General features: G+C 39.9%; 1 protein-coding gene across 4 annotated transcripts in view; it reads left to right on the top strand.

The window, feature by feature from the left end:
- The window catches only part of LOC133280109 (sodium channel protein type 5 subunit alpha-like), a 215612-nt gene that overhangs the window by 188569 nt on the left and 5127 nt on the right, over nucleotides 1–21916 (top strand). For all 4 annotated transcript variants that reach the window (XM_061474505.1, XM_061474506.1, XM_061474507.1 and 1 more), the window contains 6 exons: nucleotides 2930–3052; nucleotides 9738–10019; nucleotides 16627–16680; nucleotides 18263–18404; nucleotides 19659–19759; nucleotides 20239–20509. In XM_061474505.1, coding sequence (XP_061330489.1) covers nucleotides 2930–3052; nucleotides 9738–10019; nucleotides 16627–16680; nucleotides 18263–18404; nucleotides 19659–19759; nucleotides 20239–20509 — 973 coding nt within the window. The remainder of the gene's footprint in view (nucleotides 1–2929; nucleotides 3053–9737; nucleotides 10020–16626; nucleotides 16681–18262; nucleotides 18405–19658; nucleotides 19760–20238; nucleotides 20510–21916) is intronic.

The following is a 21916-nucleotide window of genomic DNA, read 5'->3' on the forward strand; positions in this document are numbered from 1 at the left end:
TTAGAGCAACTCTGGGCTGCCTTGTAACAGAAAAAAAAAGTAAGAGAAACAGCTGACTTTACTTTTTGCTGTGGTTATGTGGGGCAGTCAACACCAATTTTGAGAGCTGCTTGATTTTTTTCCTAAAAATAGCCTTCTGGTCACTTTTAATCAAGTTGAAATAGCCAAGTCTCTGTGCTAGTAATTCTCCTATAAATAAAATTTGACAGGGATACCTTCAAAATCAACATCCAAGCATTTAAACATGTTGTCTCAAACGCAGTTCTGACTCCAGCCTTATAAATCTTTGCCAAATATCACACAGCTTCATGGCCTAATCCTCTGAAGACATATCTAATGCTGTGTAAATCTGTGTCAGGAGGACAACAGCACCTGTGATGTGTTTCAGGGTGACATTTATGGCACTCTGAAGAAAATGGTAACTCGCTCAGATCCAAAGTCTGGTCTTCCAGGATTTGAACAGAACATCTTCTGCCTTGAAAGGGCAATTATAGGACATAAATTTGGGATGAGAGAGGAAGCAGGCAGTTGTGGAGACCTTGAGAAGATCTGAGTTTTAGATTGTGGGTGAAGCTAGCACAAAAGGGTGTTGGATGCTCTGTATTTGATTAATTTTCTTTCAAATATCTACATTCATGAGTGAGTTTCCCTTAGTATGTGAGGATATGGATCTTGGTTTCTGTCTCTGAGCATACTATCATTGAGCTGTTTTCCTTACACCTCCAGCCTTTCTAGACAGGAAACTCCAAGTCTTTGTGGAGTTTAGGCCATTTTCTGCACTAATCTTTCCAACCAAAGATAGAAATATATGCCATAGTGTTACTTCTGTCATGATATCTCAGTAATACCAGTTATATTACAGTTTTAAGATGCCTTATTTCAATGGCTTTAGTGTATAAGTGTGCTGCACATTTGCTTATTGATATTAGACAAATCCTTCAGCCCTTTCTCATTATTTAAGAAGCATTAAGTCAATGTGGGGAGTGAATGAAAGTAGGCGGCTTTGGACTGTACATTAATGCAACTTGAGAGTATAGGATGTAATCAAGGCTGGTAAGAAATAGGGAGGACAGAAAAGGGGTATTGCCTCAATTTAGAAGCATTGGTGAGATTAAGATGGTTATTAAGCCAAACCAGATTTTTATCTTTAACTGTGAGCATCAGCTGAGCAGGATTTAGGTGAAAGAAGCATGCCATACCTATAACATTATTTACTCTAAAATAACTTCTTAGGCATGCTCATGTCACAGGTTCAGATCTGCTTTCTTAGAGATGGAAGGAAAAGCTTCACTGGTGATTTTTACCTTCCCAGTGTCTAAGAGACCTAAGACATCAGACCTGGAATCCAGTCTGCCTGTCTACTGTGATGCTTTTATAGCACACTCACTGCTAAAGTGATTAAAGTGAACTGCAGAGTGTTTATTAGGACCTCCCTTCTTCATCCACTGCTGGGTCTGTACACAGGAGCTGAGTTTGTGTCACACCTTGTTGAAGAGTGACATTTTAAAGCATGACAATCATCCTCTGCACCTCATAGTCATCTGCAGAGGTGGGCTGTCTTCTCCCTGCACATATCCAGCTCACTGTATCCAGCCCAGGCTTGGTGTCTCTGAGACCTCCTGCCCTTAAACTTGCTGTCAACCACATGCCACAGTAAAGCCATTAATAGGTAAATAATTTAACAAATTGATCAAGTTTTACAAAGAGGCTTAGCTGTGCAGACAGTGCTTGTACATAAATTAGTGCATATTCAGGAGAAAGGTTGCTCCATAGAGGAGATGTAAGATAATCTGATTCTGTGATAACTGGGGCTGTGAAAATAGCTAATGGTGAGAGTAAGGGAACTGAGATAAGCAATGTGCATGAGTCTCTCTCTTCTAAGAAAACAATAGTTTATACGTGGCAATTAATTTGTGGGGTTTTGTTAATACACATATATTGGCATGATACTTATAATATTGGAGAGCTGTTTGTTTCTCACTCCCTGCTCAGTAAGAATTCAGGCCATGAATGCTGACTTGAGCATGCAAAACCCAATTGCTCCATGTGATTGTTAATCTGACCCATAATCTCCACTGCTATTGAGTTCATCCAGAGTCCAGTCCTGTGCCCAAAAGCATCCGCATTTCTGACCAGCTGGGCACTACAAAAGTTCTGAGAACTTGAAGAGCATTGGAACCCCTCCATACTGTTCCCGTATTTGGAAATAGATATTTTATTTCAAAGAAATAGTCTTTAAGAGATACAAACCTCAATGTTGAGCACCTGGCAGGTTTCCTTCTCCTTTAGAGGCTGTGCAGGTACCAGAAAAAGTGAAAAAGTGCAGAATCATAGAGTAATGTATATCATTCTCTTACAATCTATGGTATAAAGTCATGTCTATCAGTAATCTAGAAGACTTGTTTCTAATCAGTAAGTTTAAGATTAGTAATTGAATGGTAATGCTAAAATCTTTTCTCTCTGCTGAAAATGGTTAGATCTTACAGGTGCTTTCATCCAGAAAGCCCTAAATTATAACACTTAGGTGACTCATATTTTCAATTGTGGAAGATACACACACATTGAGGAGACCTATAGCACAGGCGTCACAGAACGGTGGGTTTGTAACAGTGATCTCTTTTCTCATACAGTCTGCGAGCTGACATTAAGAGGATTTCTGTGTGCCGAGTTAAAAGAAGCTCTGGAAATCTGTATTTTTATAAATTTTGCATTAAAGTGAAAACAAAGGTGTTGTGAGTTGGTAGCAGCTCAGTGTATGTGTGGATGTAAAACTCTCCTTTTTTCTATGTTGATCTAATTTAATGGTTTAAGAATTTTTTTCCACTTTTTCACTAACCAACTCTTTCTTTTCAGGAAGAAAAGTCAGAAGAGAACGAAGATGGAAGGAGTATACTAACAGATTGGATTTTTGCTTTGTGTCTCCATTCAGGTGTCTTTAATAAGCCTCATCGCCAATACACTTGGATACTCTGAGATGGGTCCCATTAAATCCCTCAGGACTCTCCGAGCTCTTCGGCCATTAAGAGCATTGTCACGATTTGAAGGGATGAGGGTAAGAGTATATAAAGCATCAGTCAAAGCTCAACTCTCTGACATCAAGCATATTAACAGGGAACTGTTGCACATGGTTTTGTCTTCACTGTGTCTGCCAAAGGAAATGAATGATAATGCTGTATCAAAACAACAAAATAAGAAATCCCTCCTTTGTCTAAATTGCAATTGTATCATTACGTCTTTATCCTCAGGTGGATTTAATGATGAACTAATCCTGCTGCCTAACTTGTCATATTGCACCTTAAAAAACAGCTTCTTGGTCGAGGAAGCATCTGGCTAACAATTACCTCTCAATTATAAGACACACCAGGGGAATAGCCAAGCTACAAGTTTGCTCCCTGCTTTTGACATATATTAAAATGAGACTGACTAGGAAAGTTCTTAAGGACTTTTTCACTAATAATTAAGGCAAAAATTAAAAATGCTAAAGATAGGTAAAGCAAATGAACGAATATGTAAAACTTTTCCATTGAACAGATTGCAGCTTTAACATGGAATGTCAGGATTAATATTAAAACCATGTAGCTTTTGTTCATTTCTCCATCTTGTGCATCCATCTCCTTCCTCTGCATTCCTTTGCCAGCATGGCTATATCCACACAGCATACCTGATTATTTGTTAAGACTACCTGCTACACAATTATTGTCTAGTAAGCACTTTATTTAACTCTTTGCACCATCTGCAAGATCTGCAAGGTGATCTGCAAGATCTGCAGATGATAACAACTGTGCTTTGTATAAACTGAGATTACTGTCAATCTTGTAGAGCAAGATCACATAGCAAAATAAAGCAAATCTGTGACAAAATTACGCATACACCAACTTACATTTCCTGATGATCCCAAATCTCCCTACTAGGCCAAAGAAAATGCTGCATCTTTCATAGAGGTATATTCAGGATAAAGCTTTGTTGTAGACAAAATTTTGGTCTGAATCATCAGTGACTAAAATGTGTAATTCATGCACTGAGCTCCTAGCAATTGACTGTTCTCATCGCAATACCCTTGCAGTAAGACAGACTGAAGACTAGGGAGCCTAATGACAGAGGTAACTCAGGAAATATGGTGACAGAGCGGTTTATTAAAACCTGTACCCAGACTTTACCTCTTCTGTGGATGATAAGAATTGGGGATATATGTTTTTTTTGCTCCAGATCTTGTGATCATCTAAGCTACATTATTTTTGTGGATGAAGACCAGACAAATCTAGTTGCAGACCACTTTCCTGTGTGTTAGTACTAAGACAGAATGATTCAAAAGGCTTCATTCATTCAGGCTCTGAAACCTGAGTTTTGTTCACCACATCCTTTTCAACTGAGGCAATATTTCAAAAGTTATTCATAAGATAAACCAAAAGCAAACTGCAGATCCTCAGCTGGCAAAAGGTGATGTTGTATTCCTAACGTTAATTAAAGCTCTCACTCCTATGTCATCTGATGACTTCACACTGCCTTTATTAAACATTCGCAAATTGAGCAGAAGTTGGTACTGGCCAAAGCTGCACTAGCTTAACTACCAAAGTGATTTGTGCATGGGCTCTCTCAAATCAATTTAAGTCTGGCTTATGAAGGCTTAGTTTCTACTGGTGGATTTGAAAATTCAAGCAAAAACCCTTTAAAGTATTCTAAGCTGACATAAGAATGTTCACTCATGACTTTGCATCAGTTTAGCTAAGTTGTATTCAAACCTGAAAAGCAGTGTGAAGACTAGCCCAAAGCATAAAAACAGTGAAACAGATAATTGAAAGAAACAATGAGAAAAAAATTTCATCTTTATCTGCGAATAGAAAGAGGTTAACTTACTGGAGATCTTATGTGGCATAGACACATGCATCACCCCAGCAGATTTCCTTCCTAACATGCTCATACTTGTAGGCCTCCCTGGTTTCTGACTCAACATCCCTTTTCTTCCCTGTACCATTGCTGCAGCTGAAATATATTCAGTCATTCTGAGCTATGGGAGGCAGTGAATTAGCTTGTAAATATGATAAGGTGTAATTGAGAATACGTGCTATTGGAAAATCAAATCATTTTAGCTTTAGTTTGTCTAACCACACTTAACATGACTAGGGACAGCTAGACCTTTCATTATTAGGAGTTCATATGCTACAAAATGCACAGGAAAATTGGCAGTGCAGTGATGGATTAAGTAATTATAATGTTGAGAAACAAACACTGACAGTAAGAAAATAATAATAGTTTGCTCTATTATAATGTCTTTTTCTTGAATAACTGAAAGATCTCTGATGACTAGAACAGGAACAAGAAAGTTCTCATTTCTACTGCAGTATAAAAGACTTGTTTCATTATGTACCTAAATTTTGAAAACAGTGGGTCCTGGGGCAAAAGCACAGAGTAGCACTCGAATGGCCAAGAGGACCTGTTACTATCAGGCTTCAATCCTTTCCCCATCTTCAAACAGGCTGGGACCTGTCTAAATTTGACTCAAGTGTCAGCAGCTCCTATCCCAGTAGAGGTCTGCCAAATAAGGCTGAACTGGTGCTATCCTGCTCCTCTGTCCCCTCAAAAGACCCCAGTCTGACCAGTATCCCACCTGACAGTTACCCTAGATGCTGTGGGTTTCCATGCACATACCGCCCACCCTGCGTCCCCCACTACATTTCAGGCCATACTGGAGCACCATGTAAGTTAACATAGGTCTTCCTGAACCAAATCATGAAGTTTCCCATGTTTCCTCCTTTGTGTCCATCAGGGAATTATTTCAGACATGCCACTTCCCTGCAAGTTTCTTCCCAACACGGGAGGTTACTGCAGTATTTTAAAACAGTGAGTGGGATGATGAGAGACCATTTGATGTGAAAATGATCCTAGGCAAAGTCATGGTGAGGCTGCTACAAAATACATGAAGGAAAGAAATAGCATAATTAATGCTAGTTAGCATGATTTCATGGGAATAGTTCTTGTAAAACCGATATGGTCCTTTGATTTGATTACCAATTATGCTGATGACGGTAACTGTGCTGATATAATATCCTTATATTTCAGAAAAGAATTTGATACCATGGGACATTGTGATGAAAACACAAGATTTGTACCAAGCCAATTAAACGTATTTTAAATTAATTTAAAAGGGGTGATGGATCTCAAAAAAGTAATGATTTACAGTGATGACACTGTAAATTCAGTGATGAGTGTCTCAGGGTGAGGGATCCTTCAGAATGAGAACTGCCCTTAATCTGGACTTTAACAGCATCTGGAAGAAAATTTAAAATCTTTGCCGACAACACACAAAGTGAGCGGGGTAATAAGTGGTATTACGGATAAGGAAATCACACTGACTGCTCTGGATCACGGTGAAAAACAGATCAATTGTACAACATGCATTTTAATAAACCGTATACCTCAGGAGGAGGAAAGTAGGTCACCCTGGGGATGTTTCTTGGAAAACAGCAGCTGAGAGGGATTTAGGGATTGGGATGACTGCTCAAAGGTATACCAAGTTTTGGGCAGGTCCGATAAATGAGGTGACTATTACAATCCCTAAATATGCAGGGAAATAACCTGTCGAATGGAAGAGAGCACAGTGCTTCATCACTGGAATTCCACCAAACTGCTGAGAAGTGGGTGTTAAAAATGGGAAATTCTCTGCAGGGAACTACGAGCATGATTAGAAATCTGGAGGAACCATGGCGGTTCGAAAAAAGCTGATTTTTTAATTACCCAAAGCAATGTGCAGTGGTAACTCACCTACAGTGAAGACAGGAATGACAGAAGATACCTAACAACAGTTGACTAGTGCCTCAAGTTCAGCAAATTCAACCTAAAAATACAGCACCTGTTTCTGACAATGAGGACAAAGGACACCAGGAATAGATTATCTAATGATAAAATTTTCACCTGTTATTTGAGTTCACAACACTGTAAATAAGATGTATTTGCAAAAGGTCTGCCCAGGCTTGGCTGGGAGTTATAGCCTAGGCCTGAAAATACTGAGGGAAGTCTGGTGGGCTCTGTTATAGCAAAGGGGAGCTAAACAAACCATGCAAGTCTATTTCTGGATCTAAAATCTGAATCAGTTTCAGCTGAGGAGATGGCCCATGAGAGCCAGTGGCCAGGCACATTCTATAGATTTGCACCACTGTGGACTAGGGTAGAGGGTGGCTCAGTTTTTTTGTTATCCCTAAAGAAGTCACCTTGTGGTTTTATCTACAAAGATGCTAATGGAAACCAAGAGGTACAAAACCTTTTCTTATATATGGCTATATGTGTTGCTATTCCTAGATGCAGCAGAAATTCAGCCCTTTCCATGGCCAGGTTTGCAGCTGAACTTTTAACATGAATTTATGATAATAACTTGCTTTTATGTATCCAGGTCTTTAAGTCCTCTCACTTGTCTCAGAACAAATCAGGAGTGCTTCCAGCAGACCAAATGGCATCATGCTGGTGTAAGAGCAGAAGAAGTGAGAGAAGAATGAAACCCCCTGTTAATAATTCATTCAGAGAGGTGTTACGGGATTTGCTCCAGACTCATGTCGTGTTTTATTATTTACAAGCCAGTGAATATAAATCAGCAGAAGGAAAAAAGCAGGATGCAAGCATGGCCGTCACTTACACTGCTGAAACCTGGAAGTCTCTGTCCTGTCACAGGGCTTGCAGGTGGAAGCTGGACTCAGCAGCATATGCAAAATAAGTGCAGTGGCTCTGTGCTGGCGTGCATTAAAATTGAACAAAAATATTGTCCTGCATAGCAGCAAATGAAGCTACTTTGACAAGGGCCAAGGCTATACCCAAATAAGTGCTTGATTTGGAAATCTTTCTGCTCCTCTGGGTGTTTTTCTTCCTCAGTAATGCATAAATGATGAGGAAACAAATGTTACATTATTATCTTCTCAGAAAATTGGACACTAATGCAAGAGCTGGTATTTCCTATAGTCATGGAATAAAATTTAATTTTTATGGATCGATATCATCTTGTCTCAGTTTCAGAAATGTAGATGGAGAAGTGAAAGAGCTTAGTGTCTGCCTACCAGACTTTACTCTCCAAAGCATGAGACAAAGATGGAGACAAATTCATGTAGCGGGTCTGGTGTCTGCACAGGCTTCTTTGCCTGGACCATGCAACGGCAGCATCTCTAAAAGCTGTGAATATGGAGCAACCTTTTTGACATAGGAAAGGAAAAACTACATTTTGCAATAGTGTTCTTCCCTCAGAAAATGTCAGTTAGTATAACATTTGTCACCCATAAGTGTATTAATGCTCAAAACACTAAATGAGGTGCATCCTGCCTGGTTGATGTGCTGGTATTATACTGCTGCATTCAAACCTCACAACTGTAGAGGGTCTGTAGATGGTCTGACATTTATTTCTTTTGCATGGCTTCAGAAAGGTGTCCAGTGCCAACATTCCCACACTTTAAAAGCTCCTTTTGCCTTTCATTTTTACGTGTGATTTTACACAAGGGTTTAGAGCCCTGCCTGGGTTGGTGTGTAGGAACTTTACAGCATGTCACAGGGAAAAATAATGCATTTTTTGTTAAATTAGAATGGATTCACTGGTTTAATCATGCATGCTTATCAGACAGGGGAAGCTGGATTAATACAGTATTTCTCAATCAGTTATTATGTAAACAAGCAAAATTTGCCACAGCTGGATTTCACATCCCAAGGACTAGGGAGGCCTGAGTTCAGTAAAAATTTCAGAAATATTTTTTGTCTGAGACACTGTGTGTCACAGTTCAAGCCCAGCCAGCAACTAAGGACCATGCAGCTGCTCACTCACTTCCCCTTCCTTCCCCCTGCCCTGGTGGGATGGGGAGAAGAATAAATAAAAAGGTAAACCCTATTGGTGAGGTAAGAACAGTTTAATGATTGGAATAAAGTAAAATACAATAACAATAATAATGATAATGATGATTATGATGATGGTGATGATGATAATGATAATAAAATTAATAATAATGTTGAAATAATAATAATATTAGAAATAAAATAATCAATCAAATAAACCCCCAAGTGGTGCACATCACCCACTGACTGATGCCCAGCCTATCACCTCTTGACAAACACCCAGCTTCTATACTGGGCACAACATGCTGTGGTATGGAATACCCCTTTGGCTAGTTTGGGTCAGGTGTCCTGTCTCTTCTCCCTCCTGGCTTCTCGTTCCCTTCCTCATGGGCAGAACATGACAGACTGAAATGTCCTTGATCAGGGTAAGCACTACATGGGAACAGATAAAACATTGGTGTGTTAGCTGCATTGTTCTCAGACTAAAGCCAAGAAACATAGCACTGTACCAGCTACTAGGAAGAAGATTAAACTATCCCAGCCAAAACCAGGGCATTGTGGTGTACACCCCAGCCATTTCCAGTTAATCATATGATTATGAAAGATAGTTTGACTGAAGTGAATTATCCAGTAGGATCTTAGAGGTCAAGATGACTTCACAGATTGTACTTGAATTAAAAGATTCCTCTTGAAATAACATCATCCCATGGGTGGGATGCCAACAAATTAGCTCTTCAATTACAAAAAGAAAAAAATAATTATTTTGTGTGAAGCCTTTAATGGTGATCTGTCTCCTTAGGTAGTGTTAATACTTATCCACCTGCCACCATGTGAGGAGGGTTCAGTCCAGTTAATCAAGGGCCCACAACAACTTGTTAGTGAAGTGTCTGTGTAAGTGCTAACATTAATTCTGTTTTTCCTCTGCTGTTTACCCTAAGGTGGTGGTTAATGCACTTGTGGGAGCCATCCCTTCCATCATGAATGTTCTGCTCGTCTGCCTCATCTTCTGGCTCATCTTTAGCATCATGGGAGTGAACCTTTTTGCTGGAAAGTTTGGGAAGTGCATTAATAAGACAGAAGGAGATATGCCTTTAGACTCTAAAATTATTAACAACATGAGTGACTGTATACTCTATAATGTGTCAGGCACATTTTACTGGACAAAAGTTAAAGTTAACTTTGATAATGTTGGTGCTGGGTACCTGGCTCTGCTACAAGTGGTAAGTGTGACCACTAGAAACTGTTGGACAAATGTTGCCTGTTCCCTTGAAATAATCCATTTAAATACCTCTATGCTTTTCTTTTTTTTTTCAGCCATCAGGGGAATTCCTTTCCTCAAGTGTAAATTAGTTATATTTGGTGTATTAATTTGGCCTAGAGATATTTATGACAGCTTTTGGGTTTAATTTGAGTTTCTGATACATTACTAATATAGCCCTCTAGGAAGCGATTGGACTACTGAGGTGAATAATGTCAATAATGTAATCCAGAGCAAAGTTCAGTTCCAGAAACAAAAAGTCATGGTCCAAGAAAGGCTGTTCATGCAGACAGAGTGCATTTGCCTTCCTGAACAGCCTGGGACTTCACTGTACCCTGCTGGGATAAAATGAACTTGCAGTGCCTTCAGTTACACGGCTGAAGTTTTTGCATAAAGCACAGAGAAAGTCACAGAGAAAACTTTAATTTACATTCCTCTGTTCACCTTCAATGGAGATGTTTGAGAAGAACACTGCTGCCTCCCATTCTGCTTCCTCACATAATTTCCACCTGATAAATATAATGAGTCAGATTGAACCTAACTATGAAATAACAGCGGTAATCAGACTGCTGGAACTCTATACAGCTTGGACTCTCTGGAAAGGTGGTGAGAGAATATCAGAGAAGGGACTGTTAAGATTCAAAGATGATGGCAATATTTGATCTCTAAAGACAGAAGTAAGCCACATTTACAACCTTTTTTATCAGTAAATGTAAAACACGGGTAAATGGGTTGTATGCACTGAGATTTACTCTGTTATGACGCCGTACAACCTAATGGATAGGGCCGCATGAGACCCCATCTTCTTGTCGAGGCTCTGCTGCTGGACTGCTGAGTGATTTTATATAAATTGCTTTATGTTTCTGTTCCATGGGGCCCTCTTATAAAATAGTGGTAACGATACTTGTTCCCATTGTTCCTAATTTGCTCACAAGCCTAGTGATGACAAGGGCTGGAAATGCTCTAGGAATTTGTCATGTTTCCTTATATGTACACAGAATTAAACGACCCCCTTACCACATCCTTGGATGGGGAGGTTACTTTCTTGAAGCACCTGTGATGTCATTCCTTGCTTCTGGGATAAAAACTAGCATGCCGCAACCTCAATTCTTTTGCCATATGTAGAAATGCACCCTTTGTAATGCAGCAGAATACTGCCCTGGGTGCTGACTTGCCCTTCCAAGAGGGCATCATCCTCCCACAGGTCCTGATCAGATCTGCCACCCTTTCTCCTTCCCATGACGCAAGTTTGCTTTCTCCCAGATCAATATTTTCGCTGTCACAGACACATGAAATTGCTCTATAAAGTGTCTTTCCTTTCCTGTAGAGATGCTTATCCTTATATATTCTGTTCCTGGTACATATACACTTGAATCTGAGATCTTCTGACAACTTTCCATTGAGTCTTTGATTTCATAATCTCTGGAAAGCGGAAAGGTTAGAATGGGTGCAACTTTTGGTTCTTTCCGTGACATAAAGCTGAACTTGCTAGAGTTTTTATCTTTTATCTTTTGCGTGTAATTATGATTTTCATCTCACCCATGCAGGGCAGATTAATTCACTTTGAATGTCTTTAATCAGGTTTTCCATTCTACACAGTGTTTGCCTTTTATTTAAACACTTAATTCAGCTGAGCAAAAATTTTAAGGTTTAAAATACTTTACCTTAACTGAAGCTTCTTATCTCCTCCATGACTGCATAACAGATGACTAATTTGTTTGGTGAAAAAACTCCATCAGAGTTGTAGTTGTTCCTTCACCATTTCTTTTATAAGGTTCAAACTCCAGCTTTCTGAAAACCTTCAACTTTTCACAAATTAGCATTGCCTGAGGAGTATCCTGAAGCAGTCTCCTCTGCTGTTCTGCAGTATCCGTTCCTGGGAACTTGGCACTGGTGATACTAGTTGCATTCACCAGATGGGGCTGCCTTCTGTTGCGATCAGTGGTGGCAGAAGAAATGTAACTGGTCATAAGATGGATCTCAGCACATTTCTGAAAGGGTGGTCTAGTTCTGCTGATTTCTAGTACTGCTATCCGTTTTTGAAAATGGACATGATGACCCTGCAGGGTTCTTTCAAACCTGTGATCCTGTATTGGGTAGCAGAGAAGTAGTTTTTCCAGTTGCAGAAGTACAAAAGAAGTGCCATAAATGTAATGTCCGTGAAGGCTGGACAAACTGATTGTGGCAGAAAATGAGGGAGCCCTAAAACCTTGCACAGCAGGTGTTTGGCTCCTTCTTCCAAGAGGAAGGGTAAGAGCCAGATGCCATTAGAGGATTGATTTTAACTTTCATCCTGCACCTGGAGCTCTTATGTCTGTTGCTAATGACAGTCTTTCGCAATGAAATGTAAAGATGATACCCACAGAGAAGGAGCCCAAACATCTGGATCTCCTTTGCCAGACTCCAGCTGAGGAGTGTTGGTTACAGGTGCTGCTTGCCAAATATCATCCTTATGGGGTTGCATTTCATGAGCGAACTACTGTGGGAATTGCAGGGGATCAGTTAACAGCTCAGCTCTCCTAAAGAGATAGACACATCCATGCATCTTTGTGCACACTGAGACAGTATGTAGCAATGATGAGATAGGCATTTTGGTTACAACCCTCTGGGATCGAAAATACGAGCTTTTAAGTGGGACTTGTCTTTTGACTGTTGACATTTTCAGCTGCTGCAGCACACTATTTAAGTGGCTCTGAAGTTACCTTTGGATGCTTGAATGTGTCTGAAAATCCAAATGGAAATACGTAAAACAAATCTGTCTGCCTAATGTTCTGTCTTCATTTCTACAGCATCCTTGAAAGAAATGAGAAGTTGCTACTATGGAAACTTTAAGGCTTACGACTATCCAGAGACAGACTTGCTAACAGTGTAGTTGAGAACTAAATGAAATTTTCCTCAAATATCCTTTGCTCTTTTCCTGCCTTGTTTAGGATCCATCATGTTGTTCTGAAGATGCTACTTTAAATTAATGAGTCTGAGAAAACATTTATGTGAGGTGGTCAGTCAGGTTTCAAGCTTCTCCAACAAACAAATTGTCTGTCTCACCTCAGGTTACTAAAATAGGAGGTAGTCTCTGCTCACTTTACAAGTAGGAGAAATGTCTCATTCACCGTGAAGAAAAGATCTTTGTTAGCATGACTTTCTAATTTTCAAGAATGATGTTCCACTCTTCTGGGGATTTAGCACCCTTAACACCCTAATCTAGTATGAAAAAAATTATTGCTACAACCCAGTGCTTCAGTAATGCTTTTTCTATATTCCCAGAATTGCTTTGCATATCACAGCACCTATCTTCTATAAATGTGTACTTGAGCTGAACAAAGAAATATCTTAAATTTCCATTAGGAGTTTTTCATTTCTCTTGAAGCATCATTTTCTTCACGTTATGATGACCTCCTCTTATTTTTTCACAACGTATCTTGAAATTTCAGCAATCTATTGAAGAACAACAAGAAAACATGTGGTCTCTCACCCAGCACCTGGGTTGCTTGGAAAAGCTCTTCTTAGGCAGGAACAGACTTACATCTCATATGTCCTACAAATCTTTGTCACTCTGGGACTCCAGATAAGGCATGGGAAGATAACAGAAGCACTCCTAGACTAGTACAGCAATCAGGAGCTGCACAGTTAAATGAACCGCTCGTGCCAGGTTCGAAGTCATGACTGAGCTCATAAATCAGCCACAAAATGGTCATGAGACAGCAGCGTGTGTCTAAAGTTACTGAGTTACACAATCTCTTGCACTTCTGTAAAGCATAAAGCTAGATTTTACTTTCAGTGTGGATGTAAAATGCACAAAAAATCTGTGCTTCTGAACAAACCATAAACTGATGCACTAGGGTAGATTTCTCCATATGTCCAAAGGTCAGGAATAAGAAGTATTTCCATAAGGAATTACTGGTGGAAGTTTGAGGGGAGCAGAGGCAGAGCTCTCGGAGCCCATGTAGTCCCACACAATGAAGACCTTTGGGGTGGGTCCAATGCTCAGTGGTGCTCTCCCCAGCAAATCATCTTAACATAAAATATATATAAAACTAATGTTTGGTATAAAATTGCTGCTATGACAAAATTGAACAGACTGAGAAAATCAACAGGAAAGCCAGCAGACAGTGGAGTTAGCATAGCCAACTTAAATATATTTAAGTTGGCTCTACTGTCAATGGCTGTGCTTTAGCTTTCACAAGTTTCTCTCACCAACAGTAATGCTTAAAGAAGCATTTCAGAAATATGAAGACCAGTATTTCTGCTGTCAAAAGCAGTCATTTTTATTGCACTATTACAGTCCTTTTCAGGGGAAAAAATATCCCAAATCCTTGCAGATTTAAAGGCTGTCTTTATTTTAAGGCATCATTTGGTTTGAGGGCAGTTAGCGCCATCCTCCTCCCCACTAATTTACTGCATTGCAGCTTTAACCACCAGTCAAATAACAAAATGTAATCCCATCCCAAGATGAGTTTATCGGTATATAATCTCATCACATGACAGTTTCAGTAGAAAATAGTGTTTCTCTGGATAGCTTCCAGGCAGGATAATATCACAAACACTCCCATGAAGATTTTGTCACTTCCTTATCCAGACTGTAAGTGGTTACTAATTCCAGATAAATAATTTCTTTCCCTAGTGTTATAATTTCTTTCATTCTCAGTATTTTTTACCCTCTGCAGATGAGTGTCTAGGGAAGATTTCCAGAAGCCCCATGGATTTTTAATTGTCTCACTTCTGGACAACTGGGAAAGCCAGAAAATCACAGTACTTCATTCTCTTAATATTTGTTTTTGTCAGATCACTTTACCATCTGTTATCACTATAAACCACTGTGCCTTGCAGTAGAGTCTCTCATGTCTGTGGTACACATCGAGGGGTAAAATAGGCACTCAAGATTTCCTCCCAAGTGGGAGAAAAATACAGGCTAAGATCATATCATCTTGGGAAACAGGGAAAGGATTTCTTGTTCCATCCTATTCACTCTTACTGAACAGCACTTTGAGCTGGAATCTGCAAGCAACTGTAATAACACAAGAAAATTTTTCATCAGATTAGAAAGAGATGAGCAAAAATTGAAAATATTAGAACAGTTAAGGAGGATCAGCATGACAGGTTCAAATAATAATTTGTTACAGTAAAATTGCTGATCATTCCTGTAAACACTTTACATCTGAAGTGGTTTTTAACACACAGTACCATGGAATAGAATTTCCAAAAGGTTCTGATTTGGGACATTTGATCTCTTTTAACCAGTAGATAAAAAAGTATGCAACTTTCACACAGTAGTTTTTATATACTTTCATGAGAAATACGGTTGACTTCTTGTGCTACATTTTTTTTTTTTCCTCAGTAGCCTTCAGAGGGAAATGAGAAGGCAGCATTTCTTCCAGAATTTAATTTAATAATAGAGAGTGTATAATGGAGCATTTCTAAAACTGCTGGATATACCTAGATCAACACAAATGCCGAGGTTTCTCCCAGGAACCGCTGGCCAAATTCCTATTAGTGTTATCCAGAATTGCGTGCCTACACACCAGGAGAAAATTCAACCGAAGTGTGAATAGAATGCAAAAAAATATTGGGTGTTGGTCTTTCATGCATGCTAGTGTAAATCTGATTATATGAATAAATCCAAAAAGACCTCATTATCTGCTCACACTGATTTTAAATCCAGGGTAAGTCTAAATGGGTCAGAAGTCAAACAAGAAACAACCACAGAGAACCAATGTAAGGGCAAAGTGGCTTAGGCCAGAGTCAAACCTAATGCCAGGTATGTTGGCCTCAGGCTGTGTCTAATGAGAGGCATATATTTAGAGCAAAGAGTCATGGTTTTAGTATAGAACAGTAAAAATCACTTCTACATGTTTCTCCTAGGAGTGTTGTCACTGCCATATTTCTCCATTGCAGGTTCCAGTAGGAGACACTGTGGAATCCCTCTATGTTTAAACAATTAAAAAAAAATATATATAAAAACCCTGATTTAAAAAAAAAAAAAATCTGAATAGTAAAGCAGATTGTGTTTCTAGGGCCAGACTATAGCACGTGTTGATTGCCTTTGCTCTTTTCAAGTCAGCTGTGATATATGTGACTCCCTGGGCAATGTTAAACATTGCCTTGATTTATTCTGTTATAAAAGAGGGCAGAATCCAAGCTTCAGTGGGATCCTACAACGTAGTCACTGCCCATCAGTCCGGACAAGTAACATGGATGGGATCTATCTCACCTGGTGCAACACTTGTGCGTGACAGCACTCTGAGTTGTCCTGTGTAGCTGTATCTCTTCATTTCTTGAAATACTTAAGATCAAAACTTCCAAAGATTTAGTTGCCATGTTTTCACTCCTGTCTTAAATATCTTCTTAATTTTTTTCAAAATATCCATCTTATCCCTACAAGTGCAGAAGATCAGAAAACATGAATGAGAAAATCCAGGAGAAAACAATTGTAGATTTTAAATACCTAAATGACCATAAACTCTTTAATGGAGAGGCAGTTCATTAACTGTGAAGAACATAGAGATGATACTGTCATTTCAAGATATATTCATTTAATATACTTATTTATATATTTTGTGGGTTTTTTTCAGGCCACATTTAAAGGTTGGATGGATATCATGTATGCAGCAGTGGATTCACGAGAGGTAGGTCGCTACAAATAATTTAATAATTTCCTTTTCCGTTGACTTTTGAGGCATTCATGGTGTTTAACAACAAAAGCAACAACAACAAAAAGTACATGCGGGTTGCCAGTCCCTGTCTTGCTCTGGTGGAGACAGTTGCAGACCTTCATTTTTTTTAGTTGCTACTGAAGCACCACAACCCTGAGATTAAAACAGATATAGCCCTCCGTTCCACACAACTGATTTATCTCTTTGTACTACAAAACTCCCAGCACAGAGAGGCACCTCCAGGGTGAGTCTGAGTATACCAAAAACCTAAATTGTCCTGTTTCTTCCACTCTCCCTGTTGACTGCTGTATTTTCCAAGGATCTAACTTCTAATAATAGAACCTATTTAAAAGCCCTGGGTTTAAATTACATTCCTCCACAGCACACATGGTCAACCCTCCCTATATCTTGAGCAAGTTTCTTCTCTGCAACCAGGAGCTCCACTCAAAGAGGGTGGAGGAGCTCATGGCAGAGAAGGAGGCTGGTGTGAGCTTCCAGCTCTGGCTTGAGATCTGCTGAAGCTCTGGGTGCTGGTGACTGCCCAGTTGTTACCCGCATCCTGTTCAGCTTTCAGGTTTCCTGATAATAATAAGGTCCGTTCCAGCTCTAACCTTTCTATGATTCCATGAGTAAAAAAAAATTCCCTTGATGCATCGCATAGGGCAGTTTGTTTATTCTTTTATTGAAGGACCTGTAGTCTTCTTTCCCTCTTTTAATAATATTAGAGGAAAAAGAATACACTTACTGTTAATTTTTGAGGTAGCTTTCTGGTACCATGATCTTGGCAGGCTAAACTGAGCAACAGGGAGTAGAGCCCTAACTCTAAGAATAGTGGGTGGAAAAATCTCATGGCATCACAGGGACAAAGAATTACCTTTGCATAACATGGCTACAGATGATTTATTCTTGTACTACATGTACATGTGTGTGTATCCTCCTTGCTGAAGAATTAAACTCATGGGTTTCACATAAGAAAATCTGGCATTTGGGGAAATGCAAGCTTCTGGCATGTTGATTAGATACCTGGAGTTGATGGGGCAAATCTGAACCATGTGATTTGAGGCTATCGGACTATATTGCCGAGTTCTTCAGGAAGAGATCTTACTCATTTCCACCCTTCATAAAAGAAAAATTGTACTTCTAAATACAGCGGTTTTCAGTAGCATTTGATTTTACTGTGATCATACTTTTGCTTTTTATAAGTACCACTGGTTCATATAAGATTAGGGATAATCAGAAAATTGATTCTTTTTCCCTTCTGGGTTCAGACTGAGAACGTTTTATAGGATTTATTCTGAAGTTGCATTTCTGGAGCAGTGTGACAGTGTGATCGCTGTGACAGTGTTGTGAATTGGAGCTGAAATTACTGCAGCCTTGCAGACGCTAGTAGTAAACTTCAAACAGACTGAGGAGGCTGAGTCTGCTAATGGGAGTTACACTGTTTTTCCTGTTTCATAATCTTCTTTGCAAATGGACAGTTTTCTTTTAACTGCATTAATATTTTGACATGTGCAGAGATGGTGTCATTTTCAGTTTTTCCCTTTTCCCATTGCAGTGTGAGGAGCAGCCTGAATGGGAATGTAATTTATACATGTACCTGTACTTTGTGATTTTCATCATCTTCGGGTCTTTCTTCACATTGAACCTCTTCATTGGTGTTATCATTGACAATTTTAATCAACAAAAGAAAAAGATAAGTAGTGCATATGCTACACATCATGTTATGATTGCTGCAGAGACCTGGGCAAGAGATAGTTTTGTAAGCAGTGGTTTTGCCATATTAGCCTTGGGATTAGCATTGACAGAACAGCTGCAGAAACCACCTTGCAGGACTTTTAGAAAAGCACAGTTGTAGCAGCCCCTAATGCTCCCATAGGATGAGCATCCCAAAAATACAGGCTGAGGGATTATATTCCATACAGAAAGTAGTGAAGCGACTCCATGCAGATGGGTTCTGTGGCACAAACTGCCACAGGAACACAGACCACCCTGGTGTCCCCCATGCACAACCAGTGTCCCTCAGGGTCAGGGAGAAGCAACCTGGACTGAGAGCTGTGTTTCTCACTACTCTCTAGTCTCTGAACAAAGAGCTGAGGTTCTTATATTTTCCTCTCTCACCTCAGACCTACCTTGAGTGGAGACATAATCCAAGTCTTGCTCCTCCTTGGCTGACTGCACTGCTCTGTCTCTCCAGCCATTTGCCTCCATACCATAAGCAGCTCCTAGCACTGCACCTCATCAAGCCCTTCTGTTAGGGTTTAACCCCAGACAGCAGCTAAGCACTCCCTCCCCAGTGTGAAGAGGAAGAGAATATGAAGAGTAAAAGTGAGAAAACCCATGGCTTGGAACAAAGACAGCTTGTCTCAACCCACACAAGCTGCATGTAACGCAAAACAAGGAATTCATTCACCAGTTCCCATCATCAGGCAGGTGTTCAGCCACCTCCAGGAGAGCAGGGCTCCATCACATATAATGGTTGCTAGACAAATGGTGTAACTCCAAATGTCCCCTGCTTCCTCCTTCTTCCCCAGCTTTTATTGCTGAGCAGATGTCATAAGCTATGGAATATCCCTTGGATCAATTGGGGTCATCTGTCCCAGCTGTTTCCCCTCCCAACTCCTTGTGTGTCCCCCAAACTCCTCATTGGTGGGGTGGGGTGAGAAGCAGAAAAGGCCTTGGCTCAGCGCAAGCACTGCTCAGCAGTAATGAAAACATCCCTGTATTATCAACTCTGTTTTCAGTACAAATCCAACACATCACCTCATACTAGACACTGTGAAGAAAACTAACTCTATCTCAGCTAAAACCAGCACACCTTCTTAGATATTTTGCTAAAAGGTACCTGAAAAGGGGAATAAGAAAATACAAGAGAATTCAGCCCTGAACTTTGGATGGGGACAGTGGAGCTCTTTTCATCAAAAGTAATAGCTTTGTTCTCACCCTATACTTAGGCGGCCAGGACATCTTTATGACAGAAGAACAGAAGAAGTATTATAATGCAATGAAAAAGCTGGGATCTAAGAAACCTCAAAAGCCAATCCCAAGGCCACTGGTAAGAATAGCATCATGTGGTTGAAATTCGTGAAATAGCTGAATATTTATATAATAGAATAAATGCAATTCAACTTGTTCATGCAGGAAGGGTAAGCTCTTCCAGATGAAAGCCACTTAGAATTATAAGTTTTGGCATTTGACAATATTTGCAAGTCCAGTGACCTGTGATACAAAATTCCTTCTGTTCTGCAATATTGATGAAAAGCCCAGTTTACATATGAAGTCTACACATGCCAGTGGCCACATGCCTGCATTGAATGAATTCATGGCCCCAGTCCAGGGTCTTTTTTCAGTAGTTTCAAGAAGCATTAGGAGTAAATGGGTTTGAACCATTCATCATAATCTTTAAGTTTATAAAGTTCCAATCAGAAGCAGTAGATTGTCTATTTCTTTCTACCTTCTGATCAATCAGAGACAATAATGTCATCATTTTGACATGATGCAAATTTCCTAACTAAATCTTCTCCTTTCCTCCAGAACAAATACCAAGGTTTTATTTTTGATGTCGTCTCAAAACAAGCCTTTGATGTCTCCATCATGATTCTCATCTGCCTTAACATGGTTACCATGATGGTGGAAACAGATGACCAAAGTCAAGAAAAAGTCAACATCCTTCATAAAATAAACATGCTTTTTGTTGCCATCTTCACTGGGGAGTGCATCATCAAGATGCTGGCTCTTCGACACTACTACTTCACCAATGGCTGGAACATATTTGACTTTGTTGTTGTGATTCTGTCTATTGTAGGTAGGTGAACCTGGATTTTCACTCAAGCTTCAAAGTTAAAAAGGCAGACATAAAATTCATTAGTCAAAGTTAAAGGCTTCATTCAATAATATACCCTTTCAACTCAGAGAATTGGATGCTAGGTGTATTTTTTAAATATGTAAGTATAACACAACAGAATACTGCCTAACAGTAACTTGTGTGATCAGCAAAATTATGAGTGTTATCATAGCATAGTGTTGGTTTCAATGTGTATATAATGGTTTCTGGTGACAAAACACTTTCCAGAACTGGCACCATACATTTAACCTCAGTTTTGCATAACAGCCAGAGAAGTAAAAACACCACATGAAAAGGACACATGGAGATTGTTATTGTTTTGCTATTTACTTTTTATTGCAACAGTATGAAACAATCCTTCAGGGAAGGCTTGGGCAGGTGCAGTGAGTCTGGCTGTTCTCAGCCCTGTTGTCGTTAGAGGATCACACCCCCATATATTGGAGGGAAGAAACAGAAAGACACAGTTTGGTTGTGAATTTGTGCCTTTTGCTGTTCTGCAGCCCCAACCAGATATCGTATGTTAGGAGCTACAAGAGGTGCAGGTCAAATATGAATCTGAAGTCCTGCCAAATAGCTTCCACTGAAGCTGGAGTAGCAACTGGAGGATGACCGGCTGCTCCAGTGAGCAGAAGGAACTCGGAAATTCATCACTTCCAAAAAAAGTTTCTGTTTTGGAGAAGTGAATAGGTGAATGAAAAAGTGTCATGTTAGGAAAACAGAGTCATCTTCTCACTAGATGCTCCTGTTGCTCTAAATTCTAGCTGGTGGACTGGGAATCTGCAAGACCCCAATGCAGAGAGCAGCCTGTAATTTGGGGGCCTTGGGCTACCTGGATTTCACAGATTTGGGTTACCCAGGGAACATCACTACAATGCATCTGTCATCAGAGCCTTGATGTTGGATGCTCTGAATAGGTTCACAGCAGACAGTTAACCAGAGCCGTCACATTGGTCATAGTGCTGCCCAGTGAACAACCAGAGTGTTCCAGCATGAGGTCTCAGGCCATGCCAGTGAGCCCTTTCCCAGGCTGGGCTTGGAGACAAGAGCTCGTCAGGGCTCAGTGCACCCAGGGACTGTTGGCATAAAACAATCCAGATCAAGATGCTCTGTTTCTGCAGGAAGAGCTTGGCTACAAGGATGCAAGCTCATTTCTTGCTAGTACAATCTTAGCTCTTAGTTCCCCTGCAGCCCATTAGGGAAACTGGAAAAATTAATAAGCAAACAACCAACCAAGCAGATTTCCAGTAGAAACTTGCATTGTACTGGTGGTGGCTCAGAAAAACAGGCCCAGCACACCATCTCACTTGCTAACATTTTACAGCCCAAAATGTTATCATATCAGAAAAAATTCTAACCAGTTGCAGGTTG

The sequence above is a fragment of the Pezoporus flaviventris genome, unplaced genomic scaffold (assembly GCF_033815535.1).
Source record: "Pezoporus flaviventris isolate CSIRO_AGI_PZ_B2104156 unplaced genomic scaffold, CSIRO_AGI_Pfla_v1 ptg000079l, whole genome shotgun sequence".
Classification (NCBI taxonomy): Eukaryota; Metazoa; Chordata; class Aves; order Psittaciformes; family Psittacidae; genus Pezoporus; species Pezoporus flaviventris.